Source organism: Ochlerotatus camptorhynchus, unplaced genomic scaffold (assembly GCF_037179485.1).
Source record: "Ochlerotatus camptorhynchus isolate MF236.1 unplaced genomic scaffold, CSIRO-AGI_Acam_v1.1 ptg000102l, whole genome shotgun sequence".
In the NCBI taxonomy this organism is placed as follows: Eukaryota; Metazoa; Arthropoda; class Insecta; order Diptera; family Culicidae; genus Ochlerotatus; species Ochlerotatus camptorhynchus.
In genome coordinates, this window is record NW_027040592.1 from 680,615 (window position 1) to 698,579 (window position 17,965).

Here is a 17,965-nt window from a genome sequence, read left to right on the forward strand (position 1 = left end):
CATTTTTGGTGACTTCAATCTGCCAGGCGTTTCGTGGAGTCCATATCATAGCGGATTCCTGTACCCAGATCCTGATAGCTCTACATTTCACGCAGGAGCTATTAGCCTTCTCGACAACTACAGCGCAGCGACGGTTTCTCAAATTAACCATGTAGTTAACGAAAATGATCGTAGTTTGGACCTCTGCTTCGTGAGTAACACAGGATAGGGCTCCATTAATTTCCTCGGCACCTTGTGCACTAACTAAGCTAGTTCCACATCACTCTCCTCTAATTGTCACTGTTCAGGACAAACTCGTGCGTGATTTCGACGATTATCCTGCAACGGTTTCTTATGACTTCCGTACAGGTGACCACCGTAGCATCATAGATGTATTGTCCAGCATGGTATGGGAGAACATCCTTGATCCAGATGACGTTGAGGCTGCACCGCAAACCTTTTCACATGTCTCATATGGCAGACGAGAAAGCTACGTAGGTTGAAGTCAATCAAGAGAGCAGCATTGAGAAGATTTACGCTTCCTCTGAAACTACATTATGTGAGACTGAATCACATGTACCAGTGAGTCAGTCGTGAATGCTTTTCACGACTTTTTTTTACCGAGGCATCCAGCGCAAACTTAAGCTACACCCGAAATCCTTATGGAACTACGTGAACGAGCAACGCAGGGAATCCGGCCTCCCATCGTCTATGGAATTCAACGGAGAAGTTGCTGCCACCGTTCAGGATATATGCCACCTTTTTTCCGAAAGGTTTGCCAGTGTATTCACTAATGAGATACTAACTGACGACCATATTAACCTGGCTGCCAGAAACGTTCCAGTAAATGATCAAACGCTGGGTGCAATTGATGTTAGTGCTGAGATGATTTCTAAGGCCGCGACTCTGCTCAAGTCATCCTTCAATCCTGGACCTGATGGAGTTCCATCTATATTTTTGAAGGGACATATTGCTAGCTTGTTAATTCCGCTTCTTCGCCATTCGGAACGTCTCTCTCCAGTGGCATATTTCCATCTTGCTGGAAATTTGCGCTCATGTTTCCCGTCCACAAAAAAAGGAAGGAAACGAGCTGTGGATAACTATCGAGGAATTACATCTTTAAGTGCCGTTTCGAAGCTATTCGAGCTAGTGCTTATGGAACCGTTGCTGTCCCATTGCAAGCAGTATTTGAGTGCTGATCAACATGGGTCGGCCGCTCTACAACCACCAATCTGCTGTGTCTCACATCGTATATAACCGAAAGCATGTCGGATCGGGTTCAAACGGACGTTATTTATTCAGACCTATCCGCAGCATTCGACAAGTTGAACCATGCTATTGCGATTGCTAAACTCGGCAGGTTCGGTGTATGCGGTAATCTTCTGAGATGGTTTCGATCATATCTTACCGGTCGGCAACTAAAGGTTGCCATAGGAGATTGCAGATCAGCTAGCTTCTTCGCCACATCAGGGAAGCCACATGGGACCGTTGATTTTTTATATTGTACTTTTACACTTGGAATGATCCGTTTCGATTACCCAGTTATGAAAGCCGTTGTCAACTTATCGACCTAGAACTTCTCCGGACTAGAAGAGACACAAGCAGAGCCCTAACCGTGGCCGATATCCTGCAAGGAAGGACAGCTTGCGAGGCTATTCTGAGGCAAATTGACCTGAATGTTCAACCCCGACCGCTTCGTAATAACCTTATGCTAAGACTGCCTCTACGTCGCACAAATTATGGAGCACACGGTGCGATTTGCGGACTGCAGAGACTGCAAATGGTGACAGGCGGCAGCATAGAATTTGGGAGAGTACCTTGTAGGCGGCGCTCAGCAGTGTGATCGCGCGGTAGTTGCCACAATCCAACTTGTCGCCCTTTTTGTAGATTGGGCATACGACACCTTCCATCCTCCGGTAATATCTCCTCCTCCCAAATCTTGGCGATTACTCAGTGCAGCGCTCTAGTCAGTGCTTCACCACCGTATTTTAATAGCTCACTTGGTAGTTGATCTACACCAGTTGCTTTGTTGTTCTTCAGCCGACCGATCTCCTGCTCAACTTCTTGAAGATCAGGGGCCAGTAGCCTGTTGTTTTCTACGTGTGCTCCAAGGTCTGTTGCCGTGCCACCTTCGTTTTCTGCTGCTTCACGGGTGAGGCGCTCGTCATAGTACTGCTTCCACCTCTTAATCACCTCACACTCGTTCGTGAGAAGGTTACCGTCCAAGTCCTTGCACATATCGGCTTGCGGTACGTAGCCTTTGCGCGAACTATTTACCTTCTCGTAGAACTTCCGTGTGTCGTTTACGCGGTACAGATTTTCCATCGCCTCGCGATCTCGGTCTTCCTGATGACGCTTCTTCCTTCGGAATACCGAGTTTTGTCTGTTCCGCGCTTGTCTGTATCGCTCCACATTCAATCTCGTGCGGTGTTGCAGCATTCTCGCCCGTGCTGCATTCTTCTCCTCTACTAACAGTTTGCATTCGCCGTCAAACCAGTCATTTCTTCGGTCCGGGATTGCAGTACCTAGTGCCGCTGCAGCAGTACTACCTATGGCGGAACGGATTTCCCTCCAGCCATCTTCAAGAGAAGCTGCGCCAAGCTGCTCTTCCGTGGGTAGTGCAACTTCCAGCTGCTGGCGTCCCGTAGTTGCTCAATGTTGGGTCGCGGCGTTCGACTTCGACGCGTGTTCGTGGCTAGCAAACATATTTTCCGCGAACACGGCGGCAGATGTCAGTTTTGTGCTTTGATCAGAAATTTCTTTGTAATTTGTATGATCATTCATGTCGGTTTGTCGGTGGCTGTGCTTCCGGCCATCTCGTGAATCGATCGATGATTGTAAGAATGTATCGATTACCATTGGAGAATGGTAGCGGCCCTACCAAATCTAGATGAACGTGTCGAAACCTTACCTTGGGAACGGGAAAATTCTGCACAGGTGATGAGGTATGTCGGTTAATTTTTGATCGTTGGCAGCTGGTGCAGTTTCCAACAATATTTTAAACGTCCTTGTTCATTGCTGGTCAAATAAAGCGGTCGGCTATCAATTTCCGGGTTCTTCGAACGCCAGGATAATAAATTTCATGGAGACACTTCATCACCTTTTCTCGACATTGCACTGACACAAACGGCCGCCGAACAGTTATTCAACGACACATCACAATAAATTGGGTGTGTGTTCCATTTGGTCGCCTTCTGTTTCATCTTCAGTGATGTAGTTGGATGTTGTAGTATCTTGCGATTTCATCGTAGTTTAACGGAGTAGGTACGGTTATCGCTTCAACCCTTGAAAGAGCATCCGCCGTTTCGTTGCTGTCCCCCTTTACGTATCGAATATCCGAAGTAAACTGCGAAATGTACTGTAGATAACGTTCTTCATGTGGTAGATAATTGTTGCTAGTCGATGACAGAGCGTAAGTGAGCGGTCGATGGTCCGTAAAAATATTTCACCGCCATTTTCATCGCCGTCCATTCTCTTCCGAATGTTGAGTATTTGGTTTGAAAAGGACTGAACTTCTCCAAATAAAAACCGAGAGGTTGCCATTGATCGTTTACATATTGTTGCAATACCGCGCCAGCTGAAGTATTCGAGGCATCTACCATCAAACTTAGCTGTTTAGTTACATCCGGATAATGCACAAGCGTTGCGTTCGAGATACTCCGTTTGCATTCTTCGAAAACAGAATAAGCCGCGTCGTTCCACTGCAGCTTGCGAGTTCGTTTTTACGATTTCCTGGGATGAGAGCTCTGAGCGGCATGTGGCAAAAACCGTTTATATCCGTTGACTAACGCTAGGAATCGACTAAGTTCTTTCGCTGTGATTGGTTGCTTAAAGTCCAACAGAGCCTGTACTCGATCGGGCAATGAGCGCAGTCCGTCTTTGCTTACCAGGTATCCCAAAATTCTACTTCTTCCTGCGCAAATTCACATTTAGCAGGATTGATGACCAGGCTGTTCTGCTGGAGGCGTTCAAATACAACTCGAACGTGGGCTTCATGCTCTTCGAGTGACGTAGAGGCAATGAAAACCTAAAAATCTCGATCTCCGAATATTATGTGCATAAATTGTTGGAATGTTTTTGAAGCCAGAATTGCATGCGGGTAAATTCAAAAAGCCCGAAAGGGGTTAGTACCGCTGTTTTTGATGGTAAGCCCGTTCTAGATCTAGGGTAGTAAAAATCGACTTACCATGAAGAGCATTTAGGAGGTCGTGAATATGCGGTACCGCATATCTGTCCGGGGCGGTCACTGCATTAAGTCGTCTGTAATCGCCAACGAAACGCCATTGCCCATTTTTCTTACGTGCAGCATGGAGTGGACTAGCCCACGAGCTGTTGGAGGGACGACAAATTCCTAGCTCGCACATTAGCTTAAATTCCTCTTTGGCATCCTGCATCTTGTCTGGAGCCAAGCGGCGACTTTTCCATGCGAGCGTTAGTCCTCTATTCTGGATGTGATGTGTGACGTCATGTTGTACGGTGCATATAAAAAGAGTTAGGGAGTGTGACGTTACGAAATTCCTCTAACAGCTTCCTAAACGGATGATTGTTGACGATTGTAGTCACAGTGTGCATAGCCGTTTTAACCATACCACCACTAGAATGAAGCTTCGTTGTCGAGTCTATTGGCGTTGACGGCGACTCTGTAGCTCTTTACTCCTATGAGAAAATCCATAAGCAAACGTCAGACTGTGCGTGAAACATGGCGGACTTTGTACTATCCTTTCACTCCACTGAAAATTCCCATAGGAAACTGTCTAAATTTGCTGGAAGAGCAAATTTTTCGACGGTGCCGTCAACGCCAATTAATCTCCGGCCCTTCAGGTCGACGATTATACCGAAGTACGAAAGAAATTCAGCTCCGATGATAGCACTGCTCACGTCCGCACGTCCAAGGGCAGTTGAAATAAAACGATTTCCGTATGTTTTGATTACTGAACCGTTCGCGTTATGGAGCTGCCAAGGGGCACAGTTATGATGCCGCTCCTTGGATGTACCATTCCGGGAATGATGGATAGATCTGAGTCGGTGTCAAACAGGAACCGTTTGTTGGCTGTTCGATCAAAAAATTAGAAGACGGCTGCTAGAAGACGCCATTCCCACTTCCGCCGTATTAAGCAGGAGGTCTCCTAGTTTTTTGGATTCGAATAACGGCACGGTGAGCGACACTGTCTCGCCAATCCGGCGAACGTTCGATGATACAAGGATACAAGTATATCGTTTGTTAAGTTTCGATTAAACGACGAGAAGACGATCGGATCCTGCTTCTATCAGCGTTAGTCTTCATACGACATATCTCAGCTGTCAAAGCAGCGATTTGCGATTCAAGATCCTGAATGCCTATTGATGACAATGCTGGTTGTGTTGACGCTGCAGCTACGTGAGGGTTGTTGGAATCGACCATCTTATCTGCCATCTCAGCAAGCTTCGAAAGACTACCATCCATCACTTATCGACAGAACTGCTTTGATGCTAGGTGGCATTTGCTGGAGAAAAAGCATTTTTAACCGCTCCTCGTTCACGTTCAGCCCTGTTGCAAGTTCTTGAATTTTTGCAAGTAGATGTGTTGGGCGAATATCTTCGAGGTCACACGAACTCAGCAGTCTTTCCAGCTTTTCCTGTGCAGACAGTTCAAATCGTGTGAGCAAACGTTCCTTGATGGCTTGGTATTTATTTTCGACAGAAGGATTTGAAACCAAGTCGGCAATGTGCCTGAGCACAGACTGATCTACCTTCGCCAAGGTGTGATAGAGCGAACCATATCTGTGGATCCGTTTTCCAGAATTCAGGCAGCTTTACTGCTACGGTAGCTGTGGCTGGAGCTGGAGAACTCACCATTTTCTTCTCAAGCAAACGAAGATGCACTTTTCAACGACACTCGTAATTCCTTTTTATCGCGGCGTTGCTTCGCGGAAACACTCATTTAACGCGAAATATTTCTTCACACGTCGGCCATCACCGATTGTGGGACACACGGATATAATGAGCGAATAAAACAGTAATTTTATTTCATTGTCTAAGCGACGACGGAGTATTCTTCGACGCTTGGTACGCCCGCTACGAAGATGTTTTCAAGAACGACGGCAAGAATCTGGACGACCCCGCGCAGGTGAGGCTACTCTTGAGGAAGATTGGCACCCAGTTCCATGAATAGTACGTCGTTAGTGTAGTATCGGTCCTGCCTTTTATAATTAACGTGGTTTGTATAAATCTTGTAATGCACATCCCTGAGTAGTTCTATACTATAGTTCTATTCTTCTACCAACGAGACTAGACGTGCGTGCCAAAGTATCAGTGTAATATCCGAAACGACACGATTCTACAGTGGCGTACGAGGAAAATAATTATTGTGATTCGGAGCAGTGATTAATTGAATGATTATTTCTGAATCTATGGTGGTTTTCTGATGATCTCGAAAGTTTATTCCGGGTAGTTTTGATTTTGATTGAAGCGTTGGAGTAAGTAGAACGGGGTAAAAAAAAATGTCTTCGAAAGTGCATTGCAAGTAAACAAAAAAAAAAAAAAAATGTGGTGTTAGGTGATGAAGATGATAAAAATCTAGGTAAAAATGCTGGAAACGTTAAAATAAAGTAGCAGTGGAATCAAAGATAATAAAACGGCCGAGATAAATAAGGAAAGGTACGAAAATGCGTTTGAGCTGTGAATGAAAATAACAAAATGGCGTCGTCTTAATGAATATTATACAGGAAGTTTAACTGGAAATTTATGTGGCTTTGAAAACAAGATGGCCGCTAGAATTCGTGGATCAGCGATGAAAAGAATAGTGGTAATGGTGCGGCACTAATGAACAAAGTGCTAACAAAAGAGATGAAGATAATTCGTTTTTGGTGGCTATTTACCAGTGAAGGTATTAAGAAAAAAAGTTCTTAGTGTTGAGCATGCTGTTTTAACTGCATGCAAAGGAGCAGTGGTAATGGTGTGGCACCAGGAAAAGGAAAAAGGGACGAAGATCGATAAATAATAAAAATGGAAGTATGAGTGATACCATTGAAGTAAATACCTTGCATGTCTGTGAGGATAGATTATGCGGATGTTTTTTTTATTTTTGTCATGAACCATGGAAGTAATGGAACATAAATGAAATGCATGCAGTTCAAATGGACACATACCTTGAAGGTATCTATGTGAGGAATAAGTAAGATCCTCAAGGAATTTCATGAAGCCATCAACGATTCGGTGAGTCAAAATAAAACTATTCAAACTTTATTAAGTGGCGTTGTGATGGATTGTTGATTTTGATATAATTAATAATTGAAATATTTAGTTTGCTGAATCAATTCAATGCAAGTGATTTGAAACCGAGAAAAAAAGGTAAATCCTGAGTCAGGGGCCGAGAGCCGGATTCTCAATTAATCGTTGTAGAAGAGATGGTATCAGTGGTGAAATGGGCCGCGTTCCGGATTCACCTGTCTGATTGAATCAAATTTTGAAGAAATTAATTGAAGGATTTTGCATGAGTTATTCCAAGTAATAACATGACGGAAGTCTTAAATTTATGAATTTATGTTCTCAGTCAAGGGCCAAGTGCGACATGAACATTACTGGTGAAATGGGCCGTGTTCCGGATTCACCTGTCACAAATAACAGAATTGACTTCAATAGTGATAGTATAAATGAAAACATAAATTGAGCATATGAATGAAAACATAAATTAACTAAGTCAAGGGCCGAGTGCTGGATTCTCAGTTTATTTTATTTGTAAGATATTTGACAAACGAGAAACAAAAAAAATGGTGAAATGGGCCGCGTTCCGGATTCACCAAAGTTTAATTTTTAGGTTAAGTACTAAATAAAACTTGAAGCCGTGTTTTAGATAATTTTAGTGCATAACTGTGGACCTCGTCATGTTCCAAAAGATGAAACAGAATTTCACAAGAAGGCGTTAGATTTGCGTGACCAGACACTGGTTTTTCTGTTTGAGATTGACATTGCTTGTGACTGTTTGAGATAATTTAAAATGTAATAACAAATGGAAAATTCAATGAATTGAACTGACTTGCGGAGGGTAACGGTTAATATATGGCTTGCACATAGAACAAAAAAAAGTGAAGAGTGTACGTGATATTATTTTTGTTTTGAGCGTGATTGATAGAATAGTTAAAGCACTATCGAAGACAAGGGTAAAATACAGAATTTTGAGTTTTAATGTTAATAATTGTAAAAATTTTCTCAGACAATGGAGACATTCAGGCCAGTCAAGCAATTTGATGCGAAGGTAGATCAGTCGCAATTAGCGTCGGAATGGAGAAAATGGAAGCGTAGCTTGGAGTACTACTTGGCCGCCAGTGGGATTACTGGCCAGCGCGAGAAGAGGAATCAGCTTCTACATCTTGGAGGACCAGATCTGCAGGACATTTTCGACAATTTGCCAGGGGTGCACGATGTGCCACACGTTTCTCCAGATCCACCATTTTATGATGTGGCCATTCAACAACTTGATTCTCATTTCCAACCATGCAGACGACGAACGTATGAAAGACATGTATTTCGGCAAATTTTGCAACTTCCAGGAGAACGTTTTGGCGATTTTGTAATGAAACTACGCGTTCAAGCAAGTCGGTGTGATTTTGATCAAGAAGGCAGTTCAGTGATGGAGAGCATGATCATGAAAATTCTGGAAAAGGATCGACCTCTCGACGAAGTAGTAGCCATCGGAAAAACGATTGAGGATGTCGAGCAGCAATGTAAGGAAATGGTTCAAAGGGAAAGTGATGGTAAACCATCGACTGCTGTGAATAGGGTGAACCAACAGATCCCACAGGCGACAAAACCTGCATTCCAATCAACAAGCAACCGTTCATTCCAGTCCCAAGGGCATTTTCGCCGGCAGAACTTTCAAGACCAACCGCGGTTCAGATTCGAGGCCAAAAGAAATTGGTTGGCTCCCGGAAATCAAGCTTTTGTCGGACCGACTGGCGGGCGACAACCAAACAATGACAACAGGATTTGTTTTGGATGTGGACGTCGTGGGCATCTCAAAGGCAGCCCATCATGCATTGCCCGAGAAGCACAGTGTCTCAAATGCAGAACTGTTGGCCACTTTGCTAAATGGTGCACTAAGAGGACAAACGATGATTCCGTTCAGAATGCTACCCCATCTAAACGTATCAAGACGGTAGTTGAATCCGACGAAAATATGCACGGAAATCAAAATATCACTGGAAAAGAACAAGACATTTGCTTCATAATGGGTGGAAATGTTTTTCGTTTTAAAGTGGGAGGCGTCGAGACCGTTATGACGATTGACTCTGGAGCCGCAGCGAATATTATCGACCTCAAAACATGGCAAATGCTTCAGCAAAGCGGAGCTAAAGTCAGTTTTAATCCGCAGGTCGACCGGTCATTCAAGGCTTATGGCTCGTCGATTCCTATAAACATGGTGGGAATGTTTGTTGCCGAAATAGAGGCAGCCATAAACAAGGTCGAAGCTACATTCTACGTAGCCGAAAACGGAATGCAAAGTCTTCTGGGAGATGAAACGGCCAAAAGGCTTAAGGTGTTAAATATCGGCTACAACGTTGGTTCGGTCCAAGAAATTCCAGCTGCATTTCCGAAGATCAAAGGAGTTCTTGTTGAGATTCCAGTGAACCCCGATGTCAAACCCGTACAGCAACCATACCGTCGTGCTCCATTCGCATTGGAGGACAAAATTGCGGAAAAACTTCGATATCTACAGAACCAGGACATTATTGAACGGGTGCAGCAACCGTCGGCATGGGTTTCCCCAATTGTACCAGTTGTGAAGGATAATGGTGAGATACGTCTATGCGTCGACATGCGTAGAGCAAATAAAGCTGTCATTAGGGAAACGCACCCACTGCCAATAATTGAGGAGCTCTTTGGGGGAATCAATGGTGCAGTTCGATTCTCAAAGTTGGACATCAAAGAAGCGTATCACCAAGTGGAAATTTCGGAACGATCAAGAGAAATCACAACCTTTATTACAAAGCAAGGACTGTTCAGGTAAACATATGAGTGTCGAATCAGTTTGAATCAAATAAATAATTTTTATCCTTCCGTATGTTGATGAGTGTTTTATTAAGTTATGTGTATATTTTATTACGCAGATATAAAAGGCTAATGTTCGGTATTAGCTGCGCTCCTGAACTGTTTCAGAAGGTTATGGAGTCAGTCATTGCTGGGCGTGGTCGTTTACTTAGACGACATAATGATCTGGGGACGAAATCCAGAAGAACACGACCGCAGGCTAAATGCCCTTCTATCTCGTCTACAAGAATGCGGAATTCTACTGAACAAAGAGAAATGCGTTTTCAATGTTTCTCAACTCGAATTTCTAGGTCATGAGATGTCTAGTTCGGGTATCCGGCCAACAGAAAGTAGGATTGCGGCCATCAAATCATTTCGGCTTCCGTGCAATGTTTCAGAACTACGTAGCTTCCTCGGGCTAATAACATATGTTGGCAGATTTCTACCATCTTTGGCAGACAAAACAGAGCCACTTCGGAGTCTACTTCGCGTTGGGGAAAAATTTGACTGGCAACCAACACACACACGAGCGTTTAAAGAGATCAAGTCTGCTATGAGTGGAACTAATTTTCTTGGCTATTATGATCCCAAAGATCTCTGTATTGTAATAGCCGATGCGAGTCCCAGTGGATTGGGCGCTGTTTTGCTTCAACAGGATGCAGGTGGTAAAAGGAGAATCATATCGTTCGCAAGCAAGTCTTTGACAGAGGTCGAAAGAAAATATTTTCAAACGGAGAGGGAAGCGCTATCATTGGTTTGGGCCGTCGATAGGTTCAAATTATATCTGCTCGGAAAAAGATTTAAACTAATAACTGACTGTAAACCTTTAAAGTTCCTGTTTAAAGAGCGATCCAAGCCTTGTGCCAGGATAGAACGGTGGGTATTGCGTCTGCAGACGTACAATTTTGATGTGGTGTATGAGCCGGGAGCAAACAATTTGGCCGATGCGCTTTCTCGATTATCAGTGACCAATCCTGTAGCATACAGATCATCGGATGAAGGTTGCATATTACAATTGGCTTTATCTGGATTTCTTAGCGCCGTATCTGTTGAAGAAGTCGAAGAGAATATCTTGAAAGATGCAGTGCTTCAAAGTGTTCAACAGAGTTTGGAAACTGGAATATGGAATGAAATTACTAAGGAATTCAAACCGTTTAGCTCAGAGTTGTATCGAGTTCAAAACTTACTGTTGAGAGGAGATAGGTTAGTCATTCCAGAGCGGCTAAAGTCACGAGTATTGGAAATCGCCCACGAATCTCACCCGGGAATGGTGGCTATGAAGAGAAGGCTTCGTCAAAAGGTGTGGTGGCCACAGATGGATAAGCAAGTTGAGTTATTCGTTAAGAAGTGTAAAAACTGTACTCTAGTATCAACACTAAATCCTCCTGAGCCACTGAACCGCACCAAATTACCTGAAAAAGCTTGGGCCGATCTTGCAATTGATTTCATCGGCCCGTTACCATCCGGTCATAACCTGCTTGTGATTGTGGACTACTTTAGTCGTTTCACAGAAGTGATAATCATGAAGCAAATTACGGCACATTTGACTGTGAAGACTCTACATGAAACGTTTTGCCGTTTCGGAATGCCTGAGTCCATAAAAACCGATAACGGCCCCCAGTTCATCAGCAATGAACTCCAAGATTTTTGTAAACAGTTTGGCATTGAACACAGAAGAACAACACCCTATTGGCCTCAGGCGAATGGGGAAGTGGAAAGGATTTTACAGATACCAAGGATACCGGAAACAAGGATGGCGACCTGGAAACTGAGAAGGACGGCGAGGAATCGTTACAACTAGATCTGGACCGTACATCAACCAATGAAGGAGAAGCGGAAATGGAAAATATCAACCAACAGAGACTCTCGAAAACTGATACGAAATTGCGTCCAAGAAGAGAGATTAAGCATCCATCGTATTTCAAAGACTACAAAGTTGGTAACATTTATTAGTTTTGAGAAAGAGAGGGATGTAGTATTGGTCCTGCCTTTTATAATTAACGTGGTTTGTATAAATCTTGTAATGCACATCCCTGAGTAGTTCTATACTTTGACATCCCTACCTAAAAGAGCGCCATGACTTGTGTGCCAAAAAGATAATAAAATACTCTAATTTCTTCTACCAACGAGACTAGACGTGCGTGCCAAAGTATCAGTGTAATATCCGAAACGACACGATTCTACAGTTAGTATCCTACCAAATCATCCACGCGATTTTGTTCTGGCATTTGGTGAAGAAACTCAAGAAGCTTAACGGCCGCAAGACCTCCTTTTCCAACGAACGGTTCCTGTGCCTTCAATACATGAAGACCGATGCTGATTTTTCAAGCTTTACTGCCTCCGTGAATAAATACTGTGAATCGTTGCAGCTCTCAAAGTTATCCAACGACCAGTTCAAGGCACTACATTTTGATTATGGTATACAGTCTCCGAGAGATGCAGACATCCGCACCCGATGAATCAGTAAGTTGGAAGCTGAAGAGAATACTCCGCCGGCGGAAGGTTCGAAGCTCACCTTGGAAAGTCTCGTAAAAGAGTGCCATCGGTTCAACTACTTGAAGCAGGACACCAAATAGAGAAATCCGTTCTTAACGTCGTTTCAATAGCAATAACCTCTCAAGGAAAAAAAGCCAGCTTGCGGTGATCTGCATTTTTTTGAAGGGATGTCCCTATCAAGACCACAACTGCAACAAGTGCAAACATAAGAGGCATAAAGAAAGATATTGCTCAACTGCCGAATCAAAATCGAAACCTGCAAAGAAGTTTGAAAACCCAAGCCCAAGAAGTTCATCAAGTCCAAAGGAATTCCCATCGAGTCAAGATCTTCAAGGCAAGAGGAAATAGGATTCTGTTGGAGTCAATGGCAACGATGCAACTCTTCAGCTGGACTGCGCTTCCGATGTCACGATCATATCAACACAAACGTGGGAAGCAATCGGAAAACCTGTGGTCGATTCCTTTCAACTCGCTGGTCAACGCCGCTGCTCTCCAGAAACCGGAAGACACTGTCCAAAAATTACGCTCGAAGTTTCTTGAAGTTTTCTAGAGCACACTTGGTCGGTGCACTAAAGTGAAGGCAAAACCATAGAGGTAACTCTAAGACTAGTACTAGTACTATCTACTAGTACTAGTCGACTATCTTCGGTCCCTTGCCCCGTAACGTGGGTAGATCACCTTTTCGTGGTACGTTACGGGATGTAAGATCTACCACCGATTCCTAGTTTTGACTACTTCAAACTAGGGGAACAGAATTTTTCAGTAATCCAAGGAACACATCTTAGTCCTTGTTACTTTTTATGCCTTGTTGATAGTGACAAGACTCGGCTTTGTCTACCGAGGATGATCTTGAAACAAGGCAAAAAAATGAGTTAGTTGTCTTCATCTATGTGATTACTAATCTTCTATTCGTTGTTCCCTAGTTTGAAGTGGTTAATGTTGAGATGGCAACCACTGCACTCCATGTGCCCCCACTGTTTTTCCACACCACTGGGGTATTTTCGGCCGCGGCCGTTTTGACAGTTGCATTTCCGTTTTTATTACATCCAAATCAAACCAAGTGAATACACGTTGTTTTTATTTTCTCTCTATCAATCCGTGAGTTTTTCCTTTGCGTGCTCATCCGAAAACCTCTTCAGTTAAGACTAGGGTTCTGATGCATGGTCATTATCGGTGTCATACCTTAATTTTGTTGTTAAGGAATCCAACTTTGACTGACAAAGGGGCGCGCCTTTGGAGGGTGTTTCAACACTCCGAAGGGTATAAATAGCGGGACCTTTCAATTAGAGGCGGATCCTTGCAATAAATGTAAGAGTTACAACTGTAAAAAAAAAAATCGAATGCTTCATCATTTCTCAATGGATCATTTTAGATGGCTGAGTTTTGAACCCACCACAGCTTTCATTTGGCGCTACTGTATACGGACGAACCAATGTAAAATACTGTGGTAGCCACAGTACGGTGCTGTCAAAACCTCAGCATCTTCAATGATCCATAGTGATGGAGTAATACGACATGCACTAAACTAAGGACACGGGATATACTACACTAGATCAATTTACTGGTCGCAGTAGTGTTAAGTCCCGAACAGAGGAAAAAAAAAAATCTTCGGTCCCAAGTTCACCCCTAGAAACATAGGAAAATCCACTAACCCCTCATTTTATCTGACAAACTTTCATAGCGAATCAAAACAAACATTGTATGGTACTAGAACTTCGACTAGAATGGGGTAAGTTAAACGATTTGCTTGGGACCAATAGGCTAGTCAAGTAGTGAGTCAATTTAAAATCGATAGTTTCGTATTGATTGTTGGTTATACCACAAACGAAGTGACAGACGACTAACTGGCGAAGAAATCCATTGTGGTTCAATGTAATAAAATTTTCCACCAGATGGGATAGTATTTTTGTTTTGATTTGAACAAAGTTGATTTTGTGTGCAATGATCTTCGACAGTGTACAAAGAGTTTTTTTTATGCAATTCAGTTTTGAGTAGAGTGAAAGAGATAGAACCAAAACATTCTAGTGCATTTAGTGTTGCCATGTGGTAAAATCCAGTAGTAGTGTTGCCATGTGGTACACTGAAAAATTGCAATAGCAGGTTCTTCACCAAAGTTTTTGAGCCGCTCCGTCTGTCACTTCGTTTGTGACATTACTATATAGTAAAATCAATAGAAAGAACTGATTTGATTTAATCTTTCTTAAATGAGCAATGCAAACCTTTTGACATATTCTCAGAAAACAAGAATACGTACGATATCCCAATGTTTTTTGACGTAGGACTACGGCTGTGATTTCTTTTTGAAAACCGAAAATGGAACATGTAACAAAATTATGAAAGATTTTGAACGTAAATAACTTAGCTGCCCCTGGACCAATTTCAATAATTTTATCACCAACCGATCAAAACTATTTCCACGCATTTGTTAAAATTAAGATTACATCATTTTTTTTTTCAAAATGTCACGAGTGTGCAACTGTTACTATGATAATTAAAATTATCACCGATTGCCTGCGAAAAGCGATTTCCCTAACACAGATTTCAAAGCTGAATTCCATCCGGTCTCACCAAACGGTGTTTATTCAATCACCGCGTGGTTCTCCAGTACACAACGAAAGGCTCCCCGGAAGCAACTAGCTGCAGCCCACATGTGCATCCATAGAAGGAGGAAGAATCGGAATCAGTAGCTCTTCGTGAGTCGCTGTGGGTCATCTATGCCAAGCGCGTCATACTAAAGAGTATAAACAGAAAGAACCCCGCTCTAATTCCTATTCCTACACAAAATATAAGCTACTGCAGCAGTTAACAAATAAGATTTATTTTATAAGACCACGTAGTCCTACGTCAGCATTGCGTAAAACCCCATAGGGCTGTCCCTGGTAGTTTTTTAACAAGCTGGTCAAGTTTTATTTCTCCCCCCCTATTCTCAAATATTTAAAATAGTGACACGTAAAACTTCAAAGAAATTAATCGCGTGTTGATTTTTTAAATAAACATTGAATTTGGTATTTCCTTAAATCCGTACGTAGTCAATCGAATGTCTTACCTTGATTAAACAGCCTGGTAGCAATCACATCGAACGGCGACATAAACACGCAGCAGAAGAACCCACTGAACATACTGGCAGCGAACGCCGTAAACGCCACCGACTGCTGGAAGAACTCGAACTGCACGAAAAAGTCCTTGCAGTTGGAAAACGTCGCCAACTGGGCGGAGGATCCCACGGCCGTACGAGTCACTATGCCCGGATATCCCCGCCACAGTCCCTTGATGCCGTAGGTCCTGTAGATTCCGGCCAGGGCATCCACCGTCCCCGTGTGATTGTGCTGGAACCCAACGGCGTACCTTCCGTGCGAAGTGGCCTGGATCTGCGTCTTGATCATATACAACGGACAAGCCACCGTCGCTCCAATCACTCCGCTGAACCCGCCCCAGAAGATCGAGTATAACAACGTCCCCAACTTGCTGTCGCCCCGTGTCCACTCGTAGTTCTCCGCCGTCTGGTAAATCCCCAGTCGGACACTGTTCATTGTGAATTGGAAAGCCAAGGCCGATACCAATCCCTTCTGCAGACCGGATATTCCCTCGGCTTTCAGGATCGATTGGAACGATTTGGTGATCGAACGGTAGGGATTCCTTTGTGTTTCCGCCGCATCCATTAGTTCGCCTTGCAACTGTTGGCGCGTTTTTATGACGTCAAATGGATTGCTGAACAACCCGGCGCAGGTTGCCGCACAGCCTCCCAGCAGGAAGTCCATCCCAATCGAATGCTCCGGCGGTTGGTGATCGTTCGAACGCTGTTCGGGGTAATTAGAGAAGAGTTTCTCGATTAGCCGCATCAAATGAATTATGTAATTTTTCTCATCCGAGAAAAATTTGCTTCAAAAGATTGAAATGGGGCGTTTAAGGGCCGGCAAAACGCCGACTCAGCACATGATTGCAGCAGTAGTAATAATGTTCACACCTAGCAGAAAACCGCTCTGTCAAATGGCCGCACAGAATAGCCTCCTTCTAAAACCAAAGCAGGCACAGAGCGCACCGTTTGTTCTAGCGTTCCGTATCGTATCACAACACTGACCGACTCTCGACTACGATGAAAAAGGGTGATTGGCCAAAGTCTATTTTTGCATTTGCATCATGCCTACCGCAATCCGCCGAATGCGGGTGCATCATCTGCATGCATTCGGAGTGTTTGCCAAGAAAATTCTGTTGTCGCACTTTGCACGCTGTTTCTACACAAAACGAGGATCACGCTTGCTTGTAAATAGGCAGCCGATCGGTCCGAAGAAAATTCCGAGCAAAACATGAAACGAGCGAATGGTTCATGTTTTTGGCGATATTTACCATTTTGATGAGATCTGGGCGGGCGGATTGACACGTGATCAACGAGTTACACTACATTTCAGCGCTTGGAATGGGTTTGAATCGGTACTGCGGAATGGAACATGCTTAACTTTTGAATAACATGATTTCTGGTGAAAATTTCCTGTTGACACTTTTCCACTCTTCAAAACAGTATGGGTAAGCTATCTCAGTATTGCACAATATTGCAGCAGCGAACATACGACAGCTGATGACGGGGGGAAACTTTTCGTTCGTGAAAAGCGAGCGTGCGCATTTCGTGGAAGTTTTTCGTTGAAAGCTTCTCGAGGAGGAATCTGAGGGTGGCTCGATGTAGCGGAAAATTGTGGAAATGTGTGAGGGAAGCATGAATGTCCCGATGGTTTTTAATTTCCTGTCAATTTGAGTTCAGTTCTGATAAAAGATTATTTGAGGCTTAAGCAGCTTGGTTGAAGGTGGTCTATAGAATTCTAAGCAGCCTTATTTTTAAGCCGTTAAAAGAACTTGAAAGTTCCGGTACGACAATTGAACAGTATTCTAAGCAGATTCTGGCGGAACTTGAACGGAACTTTTAGAAAATAAGTTAAACAAAATTTTTTTGTCCTCTACACCAATTTTAATATTTAGTTCGCACTTTTATCAAAGTAAATTCTAAAGTCAGGTATGAACGTGTATTGAAGCAGAGCTACTTGTCAGAGCCCACCAACCACTGGCGTGCACAGGGTGGGGCAAGGTGGGGCAATTGCCCCTCCTTTTATCAATATGATGTTTATTTCCACATTTCCAAATTATTATATGAAATAACTTGATTTCTTGATAACTTGATTTGAAGGTAAATAACTTCATTTAAAGACCAACAATTGAAAAGGCCACAACTCCATTTTGTAAACAAACCTTGTAAGGCCATTTTCTCGCGAACCAAAATCTACATTCGCAAACCTAAGACACAATCGGGTAGATGAGAATTTCCCCTACCTGTTCATTTTGTTGGTTTGCGTTGGCGGACTTCGGTTTGCGACAAAATGGCCTTACAAGGTGTGTTTACAAAATTGAGTTGAGGCCTTTTCAATTGTTGGTCTTGATTTCATACTATAAGGGCACTGAAAACCGTTTATTGCGTCAATTCCTTTGAGATGGTGACTGA

The 17,965-nt window shown here is 43.3% G+C and overlaps 1 protein-coding gene across 2 annotated transcripts in view; it reads right to left on the bottom strand.

The window, feature by feature from the left end:
• LOC135699128 (solute carrier family 25 member 35-like) overlaps positions 1–16,942 on the bottom strand; it is a 33,760-nt gene extending 16,818 nt beyond the window's left edge. The window contains exons 1-2 of one of the 2 annotated variants that reach the window (XM_065219345.1): positions 16,825–16,942; positions 15,527–16,277 (exon numbers count right to left, since the gene is read on the bottom strand). In XM_065219345.1, coding sequence (XP_065075417.1) covers positions 15,527–16,277; positions 16,825–16,827 — 754 coding nt within the window. In that variant the 5' untranslated portion in view covers positions 16,828–16,942. Of the gene's footprint in view, positions 1–15,526; positions 16,278–16,444; positions 16,466–16,824 lie in introns of those variants that run through there. The other variant, XM_065219346.1, reaches the window with a different exon arrangement.
• Positions 16,943–17,965: the final 1,023 nt, after the last annotated feature.